The following is a 21,525-nucleotide window of genomic DNA, read 5'->3' as shown; positions in this document are numbered from 1 at the left end:
TGAGGTCAACTGGTGGGGATGAGGAAAGAGGCAGATGTGGTTGGAGTCTTGGGGAAAGTGGAGAAGGTTGAAATAGAGTGCGAGTCAGAACTGCATTGGTGGAGGCAACCAGTGGGACATGCTGGGGAGGAGGAGGGAGGTCAAGGGCCAGTTGCCAACCAGTGTGTCCCATTCTCACCAATGGCAAAGAGTTGGGTGGTCCTTGAACCTTTTACCTCCCTTGATGTGGAGCTTACCCACTGAGAGAAGGTTGTCTCAACTGAAACCAGTGTTGCTGTGTCAAACAGAACATTGCAGACTTTAACCTTAATATTCTTTCCTAAAACATAGGTAGGGTAAATATGCAGTAGAGGGCTAGAGAGAGATGTATATAAACAATCGATTTTTAAGTGCTCCATTTTAGATGCCTCTTAGTTCTTTTTATCCTCTCACTTGCATTATTTTGAGAAATATGGCATCAAGATTATTCAAATACCCATTTATACAGGGCCCTGTTCAAAATAAATTTACTGCATAATCGCTGCTCTGAAGGAGCTTATCATCTAAGCAACCATCTAACCCAGCTTTAAACAAATTAAGTATAAAAAAGCCAAGAACATTCAACAAATAAACAGAGTAGGCAGTGTGGAACTCTACTTCCATATTAGTCAGCCCTTTTTCAATTGCAAGGGACAAAATCATAAATGGGAAATTTATTCATTTAAATGACAAGTTGGGGAAGTTTGGCTGGCGCTCTCGTCCCACTCCCTACTTCAAGCTTTGCTTTTCTGTATATTGACTTCATTCTCAGAGCCTGTCTCCATGCTGTGGGAAAAATAGCCATTTGCTTCAAGATTAGCAGCCCCAGCTGGAGGAGAGTGCCCTCACTTTCCTTCCTCCTCCTTGCTAATGAAGTCAGAACTCCATTGGATGGGGGAGCCCATAGGGTAATTACTAGAGAGAAGGAGAAAGGAAAGTGAGGGGCAGTTGTCAACTGACTTGTCTCATCCCAACCATTGGCAAAGGGTTGGGTGTCTGTGACAGAATAAGAAATGTATGTTTTGTCTCTGAACCGGGTTCCTGATGCAGAGCTCCAAAAACCCATGTGATTTGCTGAGTGATGGGGTGATAGGCCTGTCTTACACAGAGCTTCTGAGACCCTTGGAATCTCTGGAGGGATGAGTGTCTTTTTGTTTGCTAATCAAATGACTAGTGGCTGGGGGCCCCTAGATGCTTCAAGATGGGAGCTGGTCAACAGCTTGATTAGAGAGTTGGAACTTCCAGCCCCACCCCCTGGCCTCTGGGGAGGGAAGAAGGGCTGGAGATTAAGTTAATTGATCACGCCTACATAGCAAGGCCTCCATAAAAATCCCTAAACTATGGTGTTCAGAGAGCTTTGGGGTTGGTGAACATGTAGGCGGTGCACCTGGGAGGGCTCTGTACACCTTTCCACATACCTGACCCTGTGCATCTCTTCCATTTGGGTATTCCTGATGACGAAAATAATCCATATCCAATCTATAAGTGAAAATTTGGGTGAGTTTATTCTGAGCTTAAATCTGAGGATTATAACCCGGGAGAGTCTTTCCACAAAGGAACAGAGCACTCCAAAGAGGTGGGGGGGAATACAGGGTCGTTATATACCCTCAAAGAGGATGTTTCACATATGATTGGAATGTCCCTTTTACAATAGTCGCGAGACTACTCTGTCGGCACAGCGATTGATGGAAATAGCAGGTAGGTCTTCTGTCTTGGTGAACACAGCAGGGTGGCAGTCTGTTGTCTCCAGCTGGGTGGTCACAGGTGAGCTGGGAGGTGAGTGTAGCAATCAGTTCCTAGCCTAAGGAAAAATGCTAATGTTGGGGGGAAGTTGCATCTTTATCTCAAGGGCCTTTGTTCTGGCCATAGGAAATGTCTAAGCAGATATGCAATGCGTGCTCAATAGCCAGTCAGGCCCTTTTGGAGGAAAAAAAAGAAGTCAGGCTGAATTAGGTTTATACCAAATGGCTTCCTCATATACTCCAATATATCCTATTGCTTGCCATTTTATTTGTCACTGAGTTGTATCCTTTATAATGGGTGATAGTAAATAGTTGTCCTGAGTTCTGTGAGCCCCGCTAGGAAAGTATGAAACTCAGGGAAGGGGTTGTGTGAATCTGGGTTTGTAGTGGGTGGGTCAGAAGCATGGGAGGGCGCAACTTGTGATTGACATCTGAAGTGGGAGGGGGGCAGTCTTGTGGGACCAAGGCCTTGACCTGTGGGGTCTGTGCTAACTCCAGGCAGTTAGTGTCAGAGGTGTTGATGTGAGTAGAGTAGAGAAAAACAGTGTTTTTCCTTTTAGTGTCTCGTGAGCAATGTAAGGACATTAGAGGGTTTTAAGCAAGAGAGGGACATTTTTAAGTTTACATTTTAAAAATGTCTCTGGCTGCTGTGTGGAGAGTGCTTTGTAGGAGGAGAAAGAATGGAAGTAAGAAGACCAGTATGGAGGCCGTTGCAGAAGTGTAGGGGAGAGATGTCAGTTGGGTTTAAGGTGCTGGCAGTGGAGATGAAGAGAGGTAGATGGATTCAAGAGATAGTTTAAGATGTAAAATATACAGGACTCAGAACCAGATTGGATATGAGCATTGCAAACATCTTCCTAAACCTTTGACTCTTTTATTTCTTATCTGTTGCCACTGACTCAAAATAAAGATATAGAAACTTCCTCCACATTCCTATTGCTAACAATAACAGAACAATAAAGCTGCCATTTGAGTGTTTGTAAGGAATGCTCTTCCATGTTCCACGTCTTAGCTCCTTGAGTCCTTGCCACAGCCTGATGATGAGGGCACTATTACTTTTATTTTAAAGCAGAAGGAATGAGGTATACAGAGGGGAAGTAAGCTGTCTGGATTTACACGGGTCACATGCAGTAAGTGACAGAGCTAGGCTTGGAACCCAAGCAGTCTGCTCTGTGGATTGTGCTTTTCTTAACCACATGGTCTAGCCCATCCCTCCGTCCCTCCATACCTCGCGTGGGGTTACTGCAGCCACCTCTCTTGAGTCTTCCTCATCCTCCAGTCTCTCCTCTAGTCTATTTTCACCCCGCTGCCAGACAAATCTTTCTATAACTCCATTTCCATTCTTCCATTTCCCTGATCCAGAACCACCACGGTTTCTTTTTGCCTTTTTTTTTAATAAAATTTTTATTGAGTTAATAATAGGTTACAATCTTGTGAAATTTCAGTTGTACATTATTGTCTGTTAGTCATGTTGTAGGTGCAACCCTTCACACTGTGCCCACCCCCACACCCCCTTTCCCCTGGTAGCCACTAATCTGTTCTCTTTGTCCACATATTTAAATTCCTCATATGAGTGGAGTCGTACAGAAATTGTCCTTCTCTATCTGGCTTATTTCACTTAACATAATTCCCTCAAGGTCCATTCATGTTGTTGCAAATAGGATGATTTTGTTCTTTTTTACAGCTGAGTAGTATTCCATTGTATATATACCACATCTTCTTTATCCAATCATCTGTTGATGGGCACTTAGGTTGCTTCCACATCTTGGCTATTGTAAATAATGCTGCAATGAACATTGGGGTGCAAGGGACTTTTGGAATTGCTGACTTCAAGCTCTTTGGATAGATACCCAGTAGTGGGATGGCTGGGTCATATGGTAGTTCTATTTTTAATTTTTTGAGGAATCTCCAGTCTGTTTTCCATAGTGGCTGCACCAGTTTGCATTCCCACCAGCAGTGTATGAGGGTTCTTTTTGCCTTTTTAATAAAATTCTCAAATGTCTGATTTCAGGGCCATCTATAATCTGATTCCCTCCCCTAATCTAGTCTGCTCCCTCGTTCTGCTTTTGCAGAAGAATTTAATAAAGATATGCATTTGTATCATTTTAATTGTTTATATAGTTTAGATATCTTACTGGTCTGCAAGATAGCCTGAGTTTGGAGTTGCATTGGAGTAATATAAATTCATGCTAGGCTTTACTTTAGAATCTTATCAAAAAGTAGTGACATTCTTTCCATTCATTTTGTGAGTGGTTTTCCCCTCAGGTAGGAGATGTTTGTGATTATGGGCCAAAATCCTTTGAGAACCCAGGGCCTAGGCAAAGGCGTACCTTGAAAAGAACTATTCACAACAGTTGCCCTGGGGGAGCCCATTGTCTCTGAAACCTGTATCTCAGCTAAATGTGGGGTTCACCTCAATCAATTATCATAACTGCAGGGGAACTAGAAAAATCTTCTAAAACTCCCCTGGAAAGGTCAAGTGAAGAAAGCGTGGCCTGAGATTGTTTGGGGGAGCTCAGGGCCTGTTTTGTGGAGGAGGGAAACCTGTGGCCCTGACATTCTGGGGAAGGGCTTGGAGTAGTTCTCAAAGGATGCTGAGAAGTGGATTGTCCCAGCACTGGACGCCTGAAGGGAAAACCTGACAGGTGGTTCAATCTGTGCTCATTTTGAGGCCAGTACTGACTGGAGAAGCCACAGGACTGTTTGAAAAGTGACAAACACGGTGATCAATAAGTGGCAAATTCAAGTCAGGCAGACAGAAACCTATTGTATGTGGAGGGAGGCAGCATAACCTTATGCTGGTGTTATGCTGGTAACATGGCAGCCATATACCTTATCCAAACTTGGAAAATTTTGAGAGTGAAAGGAATGCTATATTCTGCTTGGGCTGCCATAAAAAAATATAGATTGAGTGGCTTAAAAAGCAGAAATTCTGGGGCCGGCCCGGTGGGGCATCAGTTAAGTTCGCACATTCCGCTTCTTGGCGGCCCAGGTTTCGCCGCCCCAGGGTTCACCGCCCCAGATCCTGGGTGTGGACATGGCACTGCTTGTCAAATGCCCTGCTGTGGTAGGCGTCCCATGTATAAAGTAGAGGAAGATGGGCATGGATGTTAGCTCAGGGCCAGGCTTCCTCGGCAAAAAGAGGAGGAGTGGCAGTAGTTAGCTCAGGGCTAATCTTCCTCAAAAAAAAAAAAAAAAAGCAGAAATTCCTAGATCTGTGAGAAATAAATTTCTTCTTCGTGCCCACGTGGAGAGAGAGAAGCTCTCTGGGGTCTCTTCTTATGAGGGCACTAATCCTATCATGAGGAACATGACCTTACTAACTCTAATCACCTCCCAAAGGCCCATCTCTAACACTATCACGTTGGAGGTTAGGGCTTCAACATATGAGTTTGAGGGGGACACAAACATTCAGTCCATAGCAAGGCTGGATGACAGGTTCATACTAGAACCTTCTTGGGCTGGCTGGGAGACATGTCCACCCTAGTTAGAGCCCAGGAGCTGTGTGGAACTGGCCTTGAATCCTGCCTCTGCCACCACCTAGAGGTGTATCCTTGTTATTTAGCTATTTAACCTTCGTGAACTTTTACTTCATCTGGAAAAGGGGGCTTACTAAGTGTCTATGCCTCAAGGAATTGTTATGAGAATTAAATGAAACAGGTGCACAGAGCACAATTATCAGTATCATGAACTTACAATATATTTGTATGTAATAAATATATAGATATTATGTTTGTTCATAAATGATGTGCTATATAAACGTGTTGCCTATATAACTGTGGCTATAAATACATTCGTGACTATATGTAGTTTTTTGGACCAACCCTTTGAATTTGGAAAACTGCAGATTTTCTCTCCTAAAGTGCTTAGGTTCAGAATCATAGACTTAGTAATTATAAGTATGTGGGGGTGGGGGGTTAAAATTTAATGTCAGTGCTTGCCCTTTGATAACAAAATTAGGAAAAATAAGCCTGTCACTAATGTGATTGGCCTTTTGAGGTAACCAGACAATGCGACTAAGTTGTTGGGTCCCCTGGTTCCCTACAAAGCTTGATGCCTAACCTGTTGTGTCTGAATGTCGGGGCTGAGTGGGGGTGGGGGTGCGTCAGGAGGACTACAGAAAGGGGAGGTATAGCCTGTTGAAGGGAATGAGGCTCAGTTGGTCAGCTTGCCTGGGCCCCAACTCCATGATTCCCAACAACCTTCTGAATGGTCGTTTAGATCTTCCCTCCCCTAACCTGATACCAGGAAGGAGGTGACCTGGGCTGTATTACTAATATTCTAGTTTATATATTAGGTTCAGAACACAGGAAATGATGTGAGTGACTCTTTCCTCAGTTCTCCCAAGGATGATTCATAACTAGTGTCATTCTAAATGCCTAGGAGAGAAGTTAACTCATTGCGTGCAGTGGATCCACTGGGGCATTAGGGTTTAATCCTGTTGCAGAACCTGGGGTGAGAAAGGCTGTGCCCCAAATCAGCCTCCCAGAGATGAGGCAGCTCTGTGGCCTGACAGGATCCCGTTCAGGAGGTGCTGAAAATAGCCCCACCCCCTCCCCCGGAGCAGCTGCTCTGTGAGGCACGCCTGGGCCGTCATCGGCCAGGCCTCCTCTTGGGGTCCCTTTCTCTATGGTAACTGAGCACCAATCTCAGCCTTGCACCTTCCTAAACTCTGATGGCCTTCCAGTGTCTCTAGTGTGTTCTTGACATTCTAGAGCACCACTTCCCAGAACTTCATGGATCCCCAGATCTGTAGTTGCCTCTGGCGCACATGCCTCCCCTTGAGAAATGCATGAGCACGAGCAGACCTGTGCTGAGCTGGCGTCTTGGGCCCTCAGCTGGGTGCCCACTCACCAGAGAGCAACTGGCTTCTCCATAGAGGCCTCATAGTTGTCGTACTTCAGATGTTTGCTGTAGCAGAATCAGGAATTACTGCATATCATGGACTTTTAGGAATGCCCAGAAATATTCAAAATGGGAGAGTTAAATCTGAAACAATTAAGTGTCAAATGGATGATTTTATCAAAAGCTTTTTTCCTAAAGTGGGTACCTTGTTGTTTATTTGGAAATTATTCAAACTGTGTGTCATTACTTTGCCTTGGCCCCTCTCCACACCCCTCCCCGTCCCCCCATCCCCCCTACCCCCCAAATCTCATCCCCCAAATCACTTGGGTCTCTTGTGGGCACTGTATGCCCCCAGCACCCAGGGAGAGGAAGCTGCTGCCTGTACCTGCTGTGACGTGCCCCCTAAAGGGCCACGAAGCTTATCGAGCTTTGCTTTTGCCCACAGGACACATTTAGCATCACTACCAAGAAATCCTCTCTGGATGTGTTTCTGCCCGATGGAAGGAGTATCCAGGTTGAAATTCTAACCTCAGACACTGCCGAAAGAGTCTTAGAGGTAAACTGTCCAAACTCCAGCTCCAGACCTGAATTTAGCAATCATTCTGTTTGAAGGTAGGGACTAGGATACAGTTACCTTCCAGAAGCTTCCTGCCTATCATTTTACCCTGGATGGCTTATCTGTAGAAGTGATGGGATTTTCTGGGAGACTGATGGAGGAATCTGAGCTGCAACCAATCCTTGGGGCCTCTTTGGTTTTACTCCCCCTTGGGCGTCAACTTTCCAGGTCCTTCTTAAGGCAGCTGTCAGTTCCCTAGGACTCAGCCCGGGATGTGCCCTGGAAATATGCAGAATGCTTTGTTATGGGATGCCCCACAGTTGGGAGCAGGAAGAAGGGTGGGGCCCAGATGAGTCTGGAACAGCAGTACCCAGGGGAGCTAATGACAGGTTCTGGCAGAGAGGGATAGAGGATTTCTCAAAGGCTGAAAGAGTGGCCCCTCCTCCGCACAGGGAAGACCCCTGAAACCAAGGCCCTAGCAGGTCTAATTCTGGGTCCAGGGGCCAGACCTGAGCTTTAGTCAGTTCTCTGAGGACTTGAAGGATGAGACCCAGAAAGCACCCTCTCTTTCAGATGTGGCCATCAGCTCTGCCCCTCAGGCCTTTCCTCCCTCTGAGCTGGGCTGCAGAGGGGACACTGTCTTCTCACACCCACACATTGCTCCCGAAGGTCAGCTCCCGGGCCCCTTTCCTTTGGAGGGCTTTAGTTTTAATCCTCCAGAGAAACATACTAGGAAGAATAAAAAGTTATAAACAGGAGGAAGTCAGAAAGTTTCTAGGACCTTTTCAAGGACAGAAAATTCCTTCGCTGGGGTGGTGATATCTGACGCCTTCTAAGCTGGAAGCCAACGAAGTGCTCTCTGTGGGGCTCCCTGCTCTGGAGCCTGCCTTCACCTGAGGCCACGGGGAGGAGCTCCCTCCCTGCATCCTGGCTCCTCTTCTCACCCTGGAGATTCCAGCCCTACGTGCCCTCCTGGCCTCAGAAGAGCAGCACCTGGATTAGGAAACGCCCCTTCTTTAGGTCTTGGCCTTGCCCAAGAATGATTATTTTTGACCTTTCTTCCTGGTGAACTCACTGCACACACCCCACCCTAACTTTTTCTTGGCTCCTGTACTGCTGACCTGGTTGAATGGTATCAGCAGCCACCTAGTTACTGAGGCCATTGAGAAGTTATCCTGGGCTCCTCCTCCTCCCCCCCTCCTCCCAGTCCTACAGACACTGTATCCCAAGTCTCTCTCCTATCATCCCCTTCTCCCTATTTCCTCCTCTTCGTCCTCATCCCCCTAGTTCGAGCCTTCCTCATTTCCCAGCCAGATTTCTACAGCAGCCCCGAAACTAGTCTCCCTGCTTCCAATCTTCCTGTGCTGATTTCCAGAATGATCTTTCTCAAAAGCATCAAATGCCCTGATGCTTAATGCTTGAGGGGATTTATACGAAAACAAAACACAAAAACATGGCTCCCTCACTTGCCCTCCTGGGACCTACAGAATAGGAGACAGTTACGTAAATGAAGGAGGGGACGGACAGGAAAAGTGAGGGAGGGGCTACAACTTGGGTATCTCTGGGTCCAGGCAAGTAACTCAGGGCTGCACCTGCTGGCTGTTAGGTAATTTGGAGATGGTTAGGCCTGTGAAGAACTGGAGGGCACCTGCCTGCCTGACGACATCATTATTGACATATTTTTCACACACTGGCTCACTGGCCAAGCTAGACATTTCTGCAGCTGAAGTTGGCTGCTGGTGAAGTTTGGGGCTCCTCTCTGCTGGGTTTAGGACAAGTCCTGGATTCAAGTGACAGCATTGCCACGTCATAGCTGTGTGAGTTTGGGTAAGTTATTTAACCTTTCAAGACAATGTCTAAGTAGTTATATAAGTAACTCATGTTCCATCAACAGTGGTGGTTATGGTTATTTATCCTTATTGGTGTTGGTATTGATATCAGAGGGAGTGCTGAATTGAGTAGGGCGGTAAGTCTAGGGTTCTACAATACCATGTGTTTTGTCCAGGTCCCCTTGTAACTAACAGGATAAATTTAATGAGGTACATTTGTATCGTAGAAAAATGTACTTTCCCTCTTTGCCTCATTGGCTTGTGAGGAATTCAAACCCACAACACTGATATTGTTAACATCAGCTAAGTGTACCTGGAGGTTCTACCCTCCAAGTGGTAGAGTTTCCATAAGAGGTAAAGTGAGCACTTGGCCAGACAGAGACGTGAATTCCCTTCCAGGGGCTTGGAAATTCTCTAGCTTGCATAAAAATGTAATTTAAATTTTATAATCAAAAATGATTGTATCTTCTCAAGCAACTCACCACCGCTCTCACTTTGCTTCTCTTGTCCACCTTACCCCCATCCTGCTGGGCTCTTTCAAGACAAGCAACAAGCTAAAATCTCTTCTTTGTTTTTTATAGATTTGTGCTAATGTAGTTTTATTGGTGGTGTTTGTGTTTGAAGCATCGTTAACATTTGCTAAGAATGAAATAGTATTGTGTCTTTCTCTCAAAAGAAGGTGTTTGTATTTGTGTCTTTGTAAATACAAAGGCTTCTCCTCCCTTGTCCGCCTCCTCTCTCTGCCTTGGCATGTAAGCTTGCTGTTTTCACAGAATGAGTCAGAGAAGAGAGAGATTGCATTTGAGTGGACACAGGTGATGTTTACTCTAGGAAAAGATGTCTCTACAATCTGTTCCCTACCAGCACACACTCACCCACACCCACAGCCCTGTGTTTTGGTTTGGGGTTTTTTACAAGGGCATGGAGAGGAGAGTGAGGTAGAAAGAATGGGAATGGGGATAAGCATCGAATAAAAGTTGTGAAAAGTTCCCAGGCTCTTCTTTATTTTTAAAGCCATGCTGAGAATGCTCAACCATACCATCCACCTAATGAGACTGTTTCACGAGGTAATTTATAGCTCTCTGACAAGAAAAGTACTCCTTTGAGCCTGGTATTTGTACAACTGCTACCTTGAGACTTGAAGAGGTTATTAAAGTGCTGTAAAGGTGAATCCTCACGTGTGAACAGAGGTGATCTAGCGAATTCAGACCAGGCGTGCAAAGACATCACTCAGGAGCGCAGTCATAAAGAGGGGTTGGGCTGGGTGGTAGAGAGGGAGAGGGTCTGTGGTAGGTGGAAGTTCCTGCTAAGGAAAGGTGAATGGATACAAATGTTATGAGGTTACAAGCTCATGACCCATTGGTAATAACAAAACCATTGGTGTTGAAATGAAAGCCATTTGGTGCAGAGCGCACAGAAGAACATGAAGTGAGGGCAGCCAGTGCTTGGGATCTGAAGTTTCCCCGAGCAAAAGCCAAATAACTTAGTCTTGATCATCATAGGAGACATTAGAGAAGGCCTGGGAGGTGGAAGGCGGACAGTAGCTCGTACACCTTTATGTGCCGGCCAAGCAGTGGGGAGTGTCCCTTTTCCCAATATCTCGTAATCCAGCCCAGAGGAAAGTAAATGAATATGTGGGCCCAGGGGCAGATTTACAGAAGGACGGATGTCCATGGAGAATGACTGCTGCCCTCCAGTGGACAATAAAGACCAAAATGATCGGGGAGGCACGTCCGCATCCAAGATGGGACAACCAGCCTCAGCTGAGGCCAGTTTATATCCACCGTGTTGGGACTGATTTTTTTCACTCTAATTTTTTTTAATTTCTAAATTTTCTAAAATGGGTATGTACCATTTTTAGATTTGGAAAACATTTAATGTCCACTAGCCCATTAAAGCACTTTTTACTGATGTTTATGGGCAATTTCAAATTCTGTATGTCACAGTAAGCATGGTAGACACTCCTAACTCCCACTCCTCCTTTTTGTCTTTGATTAAAGATGGTGTCACACGAAATTGGACTGTGTCGGGAGCTCCTGGGCTACTTCGGCCTATTTCTCATTCAGTTTTGCAAGGAAGGCAAGTTCTCTGGTAAGAAGGAGAGAAAGAATCTAGGGCAGCCAGGAGATGGGGAGGGCAGGTATGGGCAGGTGCTCAGCCCAGGAAATGCAGGAGTCACAGCTAGGGGGCTGGTCACCCCCCAGGGGAACTCTCTAGTGTGCGGTCCCTACTACTGTCCTCAGCAACTGGATCAAAAGTTTGGGGAATGTAGGTTGCGTCTGTGTTCAGGGTGAGCTGGGGGCGAGCAGCTCCAGAGAGGTGGCATGGTCAGGAGCAAGGCAGCAGGTCTTTCCAGTAACTGTGCTTCCTCTTGTGCGTGCACTAGTCCCAATCCTGATGTCCATCTCCCCTTTACCTTGTGCCCTGGCTGCTGACCACCAGCCATGCCCAACCCCCTGTGAATGGAGTGCTAGACTCCAGGCATCAGTACATCCCATTACAGCATCATGTCTCCTTGTTAAGGAATGTTTGCTATAAAATGTGGATGATATAAATAAGTTCTTAGATTCTTAAAAAGAAAAAGATATAATGAGATAGTGAAAGATGAAAGGTGAAAGTACACTTCACATAGCTTTTTTTCTCTACAGTGCATTTCTAGGTATTACAAGTTTTTTTAGTTGTGAAATGGTATCAATTATCTCAAAGTAGTTTACATATGTTCTTAAGAAGCTGTGGGGAGGTGGTTTTGAGTTGGAAGTTAAGGGGTTTGTGTGTTGACTTGGCCATTAGGAACTGTGGTATGCTGGTGAAGGTACTGGACCTCTCTGAACCTCAGTTTCTTCATCTGTATCACTCTGTAAAATATCCTCTACTCAAGTTGCTGGTGTTCTATGAGGATCAAATGCTATTTATTTTTTGAATGAACTTCAGAAAGTTAAAAATTACATACAAATGCAAGTGAATATTATTATTTTGATGTTATTCTTTCCAATAGTAATGCTTTATTTTCATTTTAAAGTCTCTGTACAAACCGCTATTTGTGCTGTTTCAAACAGTAAGACTCACTTTCCTCTTTCTCTAGTTGTGAAAAAATTGGCAGACTTTGAACTCCCTTATGTTAGTCTTCGAAGTTCTGAAGAGGCAAACTGTAAGGTTGGACTTAGGAAGTGGTGAGTTGCATTTATTGTGACAGTAGATATTTGAAGATATCTTACTGTTGCTGATCAGACCTTGACAGTCTCTCCATGTCTGACACACAGTCCGACAGCTAGAGAGAGATCAGGAGCTTCAGGGAGGTTAAGAGGAAAGCAATGAAGAAGAGATGGGGGGAGAATGAACCAGAATATTTGTCCTAAAGAAGAGGATGTTGAAGATGACTTTCACTGGTCTCAAGTAAATACTCATGGGACGTTATCATGAGGATGGTGACCATGAAAGTAAAGCTTGAAAAACAAGGTTTTGTCGGGGTTGGTGATGGAGATTGAAGCAGGTAGTGGTGAGGAATTACTGGCCATGGGTTTGCTTTGGAATGGATTTCTAATCTAGTTTTTGAAGAAATTTGTTGATGATTACAAGCCAGTCTGATTCATCTGTTGAACTGTGGTATTCCCTAAAGGCAAAGAGTGGACTCAGCCAATTTGCAGAGAATTTGAATTCTCAGTATTTGGCTTCATTCCTAAGGACTCCAACAATAAATGCTTGTTTACCAGCGCCCGCCATATTCCTAGATTGATAGGATACAAGGTCTCTGCAGAACATACTAGCATTTTCCCCCAGAAACAAGGGGCCCTTTGGGGAGCAAACAAACAGGAAATAACAAGAAGCAGGACATGCCCCCCGCCCCACCCCACCCATCCTATAGCCTGTAGTTCCCAGTGTTTATGACCATGGCTGTGTTGGATTGCTTCTTTGGTTCACTGCCTCCCAGCCCAGTTATTCTGTAATCTGAGCACAGGAGCTTAAAAGAAAAGGCATTTTGAAATCTAGGAATAGTCGTTATCTTGACCTGGTGATGCCTGGTTGGAGCTCCAGTCTGTAGCTTTGAATTTTGTGAGGATATTCCCAGCAAGCCTAGAAGTTCATGTACTGCTATTCAAAAGTATTCTGAGAAATGGTCAAAACCTGTGGCCTGGAACCCTGAGAAGGGAAGAGGACGCAGTTCTTTCTGAGAGTTTAGAGAGTAGCTGTTCTGGAAGCTGCTTAGTCTAACAAGTTGGCTAGGTGTGGTTGTTCTTCAGATCAGCGTATGTAAATCTAAGTCCCACCTCTCTCAGAGTTTAGCTAAAAACCTTACCTGAGTTATTCAAGCTCCCTAAGCCTCAGTTTCTTTATCTGTAAAGTAGGAATAATAATAATAGAGTCTCTCTCATAAAATTAGTGAGAGTTGAATAAAGTAATCCCATATGCTCAATAAATTTTGGTCATGTTTATTCTTGTTATATCAATTATAATAGTAACAACAGAAAAATTCTCTGGGGCTTAGACTGTTTTGCACATGAGCTCTCCGGAAAACTTGAGATCAAAGGGGAGATGAGGATTCTGTCCCTCATTTTGAAGCTTGACTTGGAAATTGGGCTTTGCCTATGTCTTCATTAAATAGATAAATTCTAGATCATAGGTGCAAGGTAAAATGTCTAACCCATTACAAGCCAGCATCTCAGAGCCAGGCAGGTTGCCTTCACTCATGGGAACTGGGGAGAAAGGAAGTCCCACTTTGATTGCTAGAGCTGAAGATCAGGTCACCAGAAGAGGGGAGCCTGGAATAGGATCCCACAGGTGCCTAGTCCTCTTTCCAGAGTGAGGTCTTACTGGGTGGGAGCGGGGAGGCTAACTTGACTGTCAAGAGCTGTGGGCCTTCCATTAGGTGAGGCCTTACAGTGAGTCCTAGTCGGAGTTTTAGGAATTTTCTGTCTGTGAATTCCCTGGTACATCTCTCTGATGATGATAAGGTTCCTTCCAGACCAGAGGGTGCCTGCCCTGGGGGCTGTCTAACTCTGATGTAACAGTTGCTATTCTCTGCAATACAGGGGCCCCTGGGGTCATGGATAAAATAGCTAAATGGAATGTAAATAGGAATGCATCAGTTGCCTCCCCCCCTGAAGTTGAACTTCAAGCTACAGTTTTATCCTTTTCCTAGTCTAAGCTAGTTCCATCAGTCTGTTAACCTTACACTTCTGAATGTAGTGATTCTGTGTACCTCTGCCTTCAGATGGGTAAGAGACAACCATAGGGCTCCCTTTCCTGACTGTTTCTGTCAATTCTTAGCTTATATAGTACTGTCCTTATATAGTAACTGTAATTTCCGTTCTTCCTAGTGATTCTGGATCTGTTAGACAGATATGGAGCCCTGCTATTTGCAAGTCGCTTTGCCAAGGCCCAGAGGGGCAACTCTGAATGGGACCCAGCCCCTGGGCTCAGGGGTCTTCACACCTGGTATCAAGGTCCACTCGATCAGAGCAGTGGGGAGGATAAACTCAGGTGCTAGGAAGCAGAGAGGATGGGCTGCTAACACAGCCTTGGGGAGGAGGGCCCAGAGGAGGGGACATGAGGATGAGGCTTGCAGGAGAGGTGGATAAGTCAGGGAAGGAGATGGTCTTCCAGGCAGAGGGGGAGGAGATAAAACATGGTTGGAATGTAGAGTATGGAGGAAGGAAGAGAGGTAAGAGATGGAACTGGAAATGAAAGCAGCGGTGTCCCATGAAGGGCCTGGGAAGTAAGCAGGGAAAGTGATCTAACTCCTGGACTACAAGAGTCTGAAAGGTTACTCGGGAAAAACCACTCTGGTTAGAACATTGGAATGTGGGATGGAGGGAACACGACTGAGACAGAAATCCTGGTGAGGAGGTTACTGGAGCAGCTCAGGCAAGAGGTGGGGGTGACTTGGGTATGGGGCAGATGAAAGTGCTAAGTATTGTGGGGTGGGGGAAGGGCATGCAGGGCTTGGTGACCAACAGTGGGGCTGAGAGTGAACAGGGCTGCAGACCATTCCCCTAAAGCTTTATTTGTTTACATCTTGACTCTCAGAGCCCACCAGGCAAGAGCTTACGGTATAAAGAAAACAGGAAACAGAAGAGCTGGAGGGACAAATGGAAGGCTAGGCAAGTAGAGGAGTGTGACTTTGTTAGGAAAGGGGCCTTGATTCATAGCGTAGAGGGCCCCACTTCAGAGAGCACATGCTCACAGGTGTGCCATTAGCTGTGTCATGTGAATTAACTTAAGGCTCCTGAATTACGCAGGTACATGGATCCGTCCCTCGACTCCATGCTGATGGACTGCAGAGCAGCTGTAGATTTGATCTATATGCAGGTGAGGGTGACCAAGAACCATCGGAACACCGTATATTATAGGCCATTCGGGTTTGAAACTTTCAAAAAATTGGTCGTAGTCCTTATCTAGAAGAGGCACATTGATAGGGACAGAAAGTAGAATAGAGGTTACTAGGGGCAGGAGGGCAGAGGAATTCTGTATAATGAGTACAGAATTTTTCTAGGGGTGACGAAAAAGTCTTAGGCATAGATAGTGGTGATGGTTACACAACATTGTAAATGTTTTTACTGCTGCTGGATTGTACACTTAGGAATGGTTAAAATGATAAGTGTTATATATATTTTACCACAGTAAAAGAAATTTTAAAAGTAGAGGAGTTTAGAGGAAAAAAAAGCATTCTACCTCCATTTTAACAATCACTCTCTATATTTGCAGCTGACACTCCATCATCTAGCTTTACATGAGCCATCTAGTTTACATGAGCCTAGAAAGGATCTCTCTGATAACTTAAAGTCACACTTAGTCCCTAAATCTCATTTTAGCATAATTTTCTTTTCCTTGAGCCAACAAGCAGCCTACCCGCCCCCAGGGCCACCGTCACTGGCAAGTGGCCTGTGCAGCTGCACTGGGGCCAGTGCTCAGAAGGGCCTAAGCCTTATTTAACGCTCTGCCATTGCATCTTGAAATTTTTAATAATTTTTGAACAAGGGACCCCACGTTTTCATTTTGCATTGACCCTACAAATCATGTAGTTGGTCCTGTCTAGCCCTAGCCCCCACCCCCCATAAAAGTAAATTTAGAGTTTGGCCTCTTTTCCTTTCCCTATTCAGTGGTGAAGATTCTGGTAAGCAGTGGAGTGGTCTGCAGATGCCGCCTCCATGATACACCTCTAGTTACCCCCACCTCAGTTCTGCCTGCTTCACCAGCTCCCTGCCAGGGCTTACCCTCACAAGCCAGCCTTGTCGGAGGCCTGATCCTTTCCCAGGCCTGGCTTGACAGTTCTGGGAGGCAGAAAACTTCTTTGAAGGAATTTGCTGAGAATATCCCACAGTCTGTTCTCAAGCAACTGCAGAGTGGCAGGTCCGATCCTTGCCCTGTTCAAACCCTTCCAAGGCTGTCCATCTTGCTCAGACTAAACCCCAAATCCTGGTGCACTTGCTTTATTTTCTCCTTAACATTTCCACTGCTTGACATTTTGTGTGTGTGTGCGTGCGCATGTGTGTTTGTATATGGGTGTATATGTATTTTGAAAAATTTGTTTGCTTTCTCTCTCCGTACTAGAATGATTTCTCTGTGGAAGCAGGTGTGTGTTTGTTCGCTGCTGTATCCCCAGAAACTAGAATTCTTCCTGACACAATGTTGCATTAAGTCCCGCGGTGGGCTTGACATTGTACTAATTGTTTTAAATGCATTAATTTAAACTTCATAATAACTCTGTAAGGCAGTTGGTACCATGCACACTTTTAAGAAGAAACAGAAAGTTTGCTCATAAAGGATCGAGTAGGCTTGGAGGTAGAGGATGTAGAAAGGGATTTAACAAAACTTATTACAGGTGGCTTTTAATGGAGTGTGATTCTAAGCTGCTACCCTCTGTAACTTTTCATAAACTGAGGGGAGGAATTGAAGAGAGGGGAGAAGTGTTGGGTCAGTCATTGCTTTTACTGGGCTTTTCAAGGGGCCAAGGAAACGTTAATAGAACCTACTGTAGTACTGCAGGTGTAGCGAAAAGAAAAAGGATGGATTTTGATGGTTTGGCTTACTTATTTTTGTTTTTGTCTTAAGCAATTTCATTGCTTTAATTGTATTGTTTTAAGCAAGTCTTCGTTTTTGGAATGGTTTGCTATGCAGCACAGCAAACTGATACATAGCTGTTCCTATTGTTTTCTCTTTAGTTGAATTATGTGTGTTGTTAATATATTATGTGTGTTGAGTCTAATTATTATTAAAACGACTTGAGAAAGTGTACACTATGATTCTGCATGGAGCGGGAGTTAGTAACATGGAAAGGCAAAGACAGAGTAGCAGGGTTCCCTTTTATATTAGAAAAGCAAATGTTCGTCTTTGAAGAACTGACCACAGTTCCATATTTTCTTGCAAAGCAATAACCAGGTGTTTTATGTGCCTGGAGAGAGGAAACTGCTCTATTTTATACCAAGATATATGCAAAAGGTGCAGCTGGAGGCAGGAGAGATCGCCAAATGCCTCAGAAGAAATGAAAGCAATAACCAGCCGGGAGACACTGGCATGAGTAGTTCATGCACTGTATGGGACTGTCATGAGGCACTGTGTCATAATTGAATTAGCAATGTTTTTTCTTAGTGTCACACAAAATCATGGTATCTTAGAATCAATGATATCTTTACTTTGTCAAAATAGAGCATCATTTATGCATGTATCTCCCCCGTATACCACCAGCCCCAGGAAGGGACCTTGGCTTTTTCAGCACAAGGCCGAGAACCTGGATGCATGACTGAGCAGACACAATGGGCTCCAGCAGCCAGATTGTCAGATGAGGAGTCACAACCTTAATGCCGTTTCTACCCTAGGGGACTCTTAAAGAGACCAAGACCATCTAATGTATCATGTCCACAAAGCTTTTCTAAATTCCAAGGAGGCAAATCAAAATGTCACTTCTTAAATGTTTAGTGTTCACTACCTTTATGGCTAGAATATAGTTTTGAGTTCATTTCGTATCATACTTTGATCCATGTATAATCGTGTTCCGTGTACTTACCCCTGTGTTATATGAGTTGGAACATAATATACCATTTTACACATTTGCTAAGGCTCACTGCAATCGTCTCCTTGCTGTTATGATACGTTATTAGTTGTGTCTGGTTTATTTGATATCATATCCTTGATTGAGAATGCGTCCCTAATCCTAATATTGCTCCTGTGGGATATAGAGTCTTATGGCATGGTTTCCAGGTTATAGTGTGTTAAGAGGTAGGAACTGCCAGCATCATAATATGATTTCTATCTGTCTTCATTAAGGAGTTATAAACCAGAGAAAAATGGATGGTATTTCCTCTGCTTATAGCCGGAAAAAAGATGGCTTCATGGAAAGCACACTGAATTGCAGTTTCAGAAATGCATTCTGTCCCTTGCTGTGCCACTGGCTCACTCTCTGTGTAACTCGGGCCAGCCATTTCATCCTGGAACTACAACTACATGTCCCCCTGTTAAGCAATGAGGTTGGACAGTCTGTAAGTTTTCTCCCAGCTTTATAAACTGTTATTCAAGTCTTAGCTTTTTGCCTGGCAAAGTCTTCAAAAAATTGTACTTGATGTCATAATAATCTGTGCCACTATCATCATCAGCATCATCATTATTCCCTGAATCCAAGCAGAGGTGCCGAGAAGTCAAATGGGGGCTCAAGGTCAGCAGGAGGGTCAGGACCACAATTGCTGCTTCCTTTGGGAAGCCTTCCTTGGCTCCCCCAAAAGAAAATGCCTCCCTCCCTCTCTGCTCCCATGGTATTTTTTTATACCCTCTGTTATGACACTTCTCACTCAGCATTGTAAATACTCATCTCCCTTACTATATTCAGAACAGCCAAAGGTAGACTGTGTCCTGGTGCTTAGGATATATGAGTGAGTGAGAAGCAGTCATCCTTTTATAAAGTTATTGCAAAAAGTTCTTATGGGTTCTTCTGATCAATAACAGTGCCATCATAATTAACTATTAGGGGAGACCCTTTTGATTTTTCTAAAGCACATGTGCCCAATGATATCCCAGGAGCCAAGTAGACTCCCACAGTGTGTTTCCTTTCTTCTTTAAAATTTGAGTGACATTAACAAAATGGAGAATCTCATGTTAAAATATAAATTTCTGGATTTTCTCAAAAATAATGAAGCTCTGTCACTTCTGGGCCTGCATTTCATCTGGGCCATGACTGGCCTGTATGGTTACTTTGTGAAAATTAGAAAAAGGTACCCTTCCTCCAGGTGGCTGTAGCCCCACGTCAGGGCCCGTGGCTTGGTGAGGGGAGCCTGGGCTGACCATTAGCCTCCTAATACCCCCATTCCCCAGTGTCCTTATGCAGGGAGCCCAGCCTTCTCACACAGGCCTGGCCTTGCTCAGCTGTGTCTCAGCTGGCTGGAGCTGAGTGGTCAATGCCTTGTTTAAAGAGTTCTCTCCATTTCTCACCGCTGTATCCTCTGCAGAGGGTGCCGGAGTATGTGTGATTGAAGCTCATGAAAACCATGGCTTATATGATTTCACTCCATTTTAAAAATTAGACTCTGCATAAGTCTCCATCAGCCAGTCTTCAGGGAACCATATAACTGAGTAGAGACGTTTGTCTAAACATGACTCTCTCATGGTCTGAAGCGACATATTGTATATAATGTATTTGAGTGGTGACTTGTGAACCCACAATCAGGGTCAAATCTTTTAAAAAGTAGTGAAACAAAAAGAGTTATGTTACCTCTGCTGCAGGACATTTAAATCTCTGTGTTTGAGAGCCCTGGATGTACTAGTGATGAATGATGTGTTAGTTAGTAGTTACTGCCAGGATTGCTGTTTATCTTCTTTATTTGGCTATGCTTTCTCTTTGATATTGTTGCCCTGTGCTAACAGTCCTTACAGGACTCTAACATCACGTAGAATTCAGGAAGGAGAAAGGTATTTAATTCCTCGTGTCCATGTTGATTCCATTCTGGTATCTAGACAGACACTATCTGGTATAGTATCTAGATTCAATTTTGAGAACAGTTGGTGACCAGGAGAAAGTCTGGGGTGGGTAGCTGCCTACATGCTAAGAATTCAGTGGCTGGGGCAAGGGTAGGAGGGTTTGGTGTAGTGGTCAGATCCAGTTTTTAATCCAACTCTTGACACTTACTTGCTGGGTTGTCTTGAAAGTCATAACTTCTCTGAGCTTCAATTTACCCATCCGTAAAATGGGGGTAATGTTCCTATCCCACAGAATAGTTTGGAAAAAGTCAGAGAAAACCTATCTAAAACAGGTTCTCAACAACTATTAGTTATTTTTCTTCTCTCTAAACCCATCTCCTTTTCACCCCATCTAAACAGCAATGTCAAAAATTTATTCTCCTCTTGGAGATAAGGCATAACCTGCTAATATCACTGAGGGATGTAACACATAGACTTACATTCAGACTAAGGTGTAAATAAGCGCCTGGTAATTGGCAGAATTACTGAGTGTTTGCTGTATGTAAGACGTTGGACAAGATGCACTGAGGTGAAGGGCACAGGGCCAACGTTTGAGGGGTTAACAGTCTGACTAGGGACCAATGGGAAACTCGTTTAAAGCATGATAAATCGAAGTAGCACAGGCTAAGTGTATGCAGCTAATGAGATGGACAGCTAATGCCAGAGCCTCCCCTGGGACCAGGCCAGACAAAGGGGAAGGAAGGCAGGGTGCCAGGAGGAGAAGGGAAGACACAGAAGAAGGAGCTTAGAGCTTGGGCCATCCAGGGGGCAGTTGTCCTCAGGTGATTTCTGCCTCTGAGCCCAGTGTTTTTCTGCTTAAACCTGCAGTGTGGAGTAGGAAACGAACTGAGAAACCCATTATGAATTTGGAGTTTGGGACCACTCGCTGGTAGCAGTTACCCAAACCTGAGCAGACAAGGCCCAACAATGTATTCACTCTTAATTTTTTTAAAAAATTGCAATATTTGTTTTCATCTTATAAAAAATTTGCAAATAGAGAAGAGCTCAAAAACAAAAGTAAATGTTACCCCAAATCTCAAATCAGTCATACATATAAATGCTTAACTTTTTTGGTGTGTTTATTTCTTATATTTTTCATTTCTATGCAATCCACTTCCTTGATTCATAAGTATGCATGCAAAATTTTTCTGTGTTTTGTTTTATGTTTTTTTATTTCACAAAAGTTGGGTCTACTACTATGCCCTTATTTTGTAACTTGAAATTTTTTTTATGTATCAAAACATCACAAAATTTTCCCATGTTAAATATTCTATATAATTTTTAATGATAGCATAACCTATTATTTGGTTGTACCCAAACTCAATCACCTAATTAGGGGCATTTCATAATAGCACCTATTTCATAGGGTAGCTGTTAGGATTGACTTTTGTTTTAGAGCAATTAGAACATTGCCTGACACATAGTAAGCACTATACCTGTGTTTTGCCACTATTAAGAGTTTAAATTTTTCAATATTACACACAATAGTAGTAATAGCCTTATCAATACATTTCCCCACGTCTATGTTTATCATTCCTTTGGGTTGTTTTAGATCTGTATTGCCAAACCACCTGCATAAAGTTGTACCAATTTA

The 21,525-nt window shown here is 44.1% G+C and overlaps 1 protein-coding gene across 1 annotated transcript in view; it reads left to right on the top strand.

Moving 5' to 3' along the window:
- SNX31 (sorting nexin 31) overlaps window positions 1–21,525 on the top strand; it is a 115,669-nt gene that overhangs the window by 20,419 nt on the left and 73,725 nt on the right. Inside the window, exons 5-8 of the mRNA XM_014867370.3 lie at window positions 7,051–7,161; window positions 10,991–11,081; window positions 12,073–12,160; window positions 15,227–15,296. Of these exons, the coding sequence (XP_014722856.1) occupies window positions 7,051–7,161; window positions 10,991–11,081; window positions 12,073–12,160; window positions 15,227–15,296 (360 nt within the window). The remainder of the gene's footprint in view (window positions 1–7,050; window positions 7,162–10,990; window positions 11,082–12,072; window positions 12,161–15,226; window positions 15,297–21,525) is intronic.

Source organism: Equus asinus, chromosome 12 (genome assembly GCF_041296235.1).
Source record: "Equus asinus isolate D_3611 breed Donkey chromosome 12, EquAss-T2T_v2, whole genome shotgun sequence".
Classification (NCBI taxonomy): Eukaryota; Metazoa; Chordata; class Mammalia; order Perissodactyla; family Equidae; genus Equus; species Equus asinus.
The sequence above is the reverse complement of the archived record's forward strand: the minus strand, read 5'-3'. Positions and strand labels throughout refer to the sequence as shown.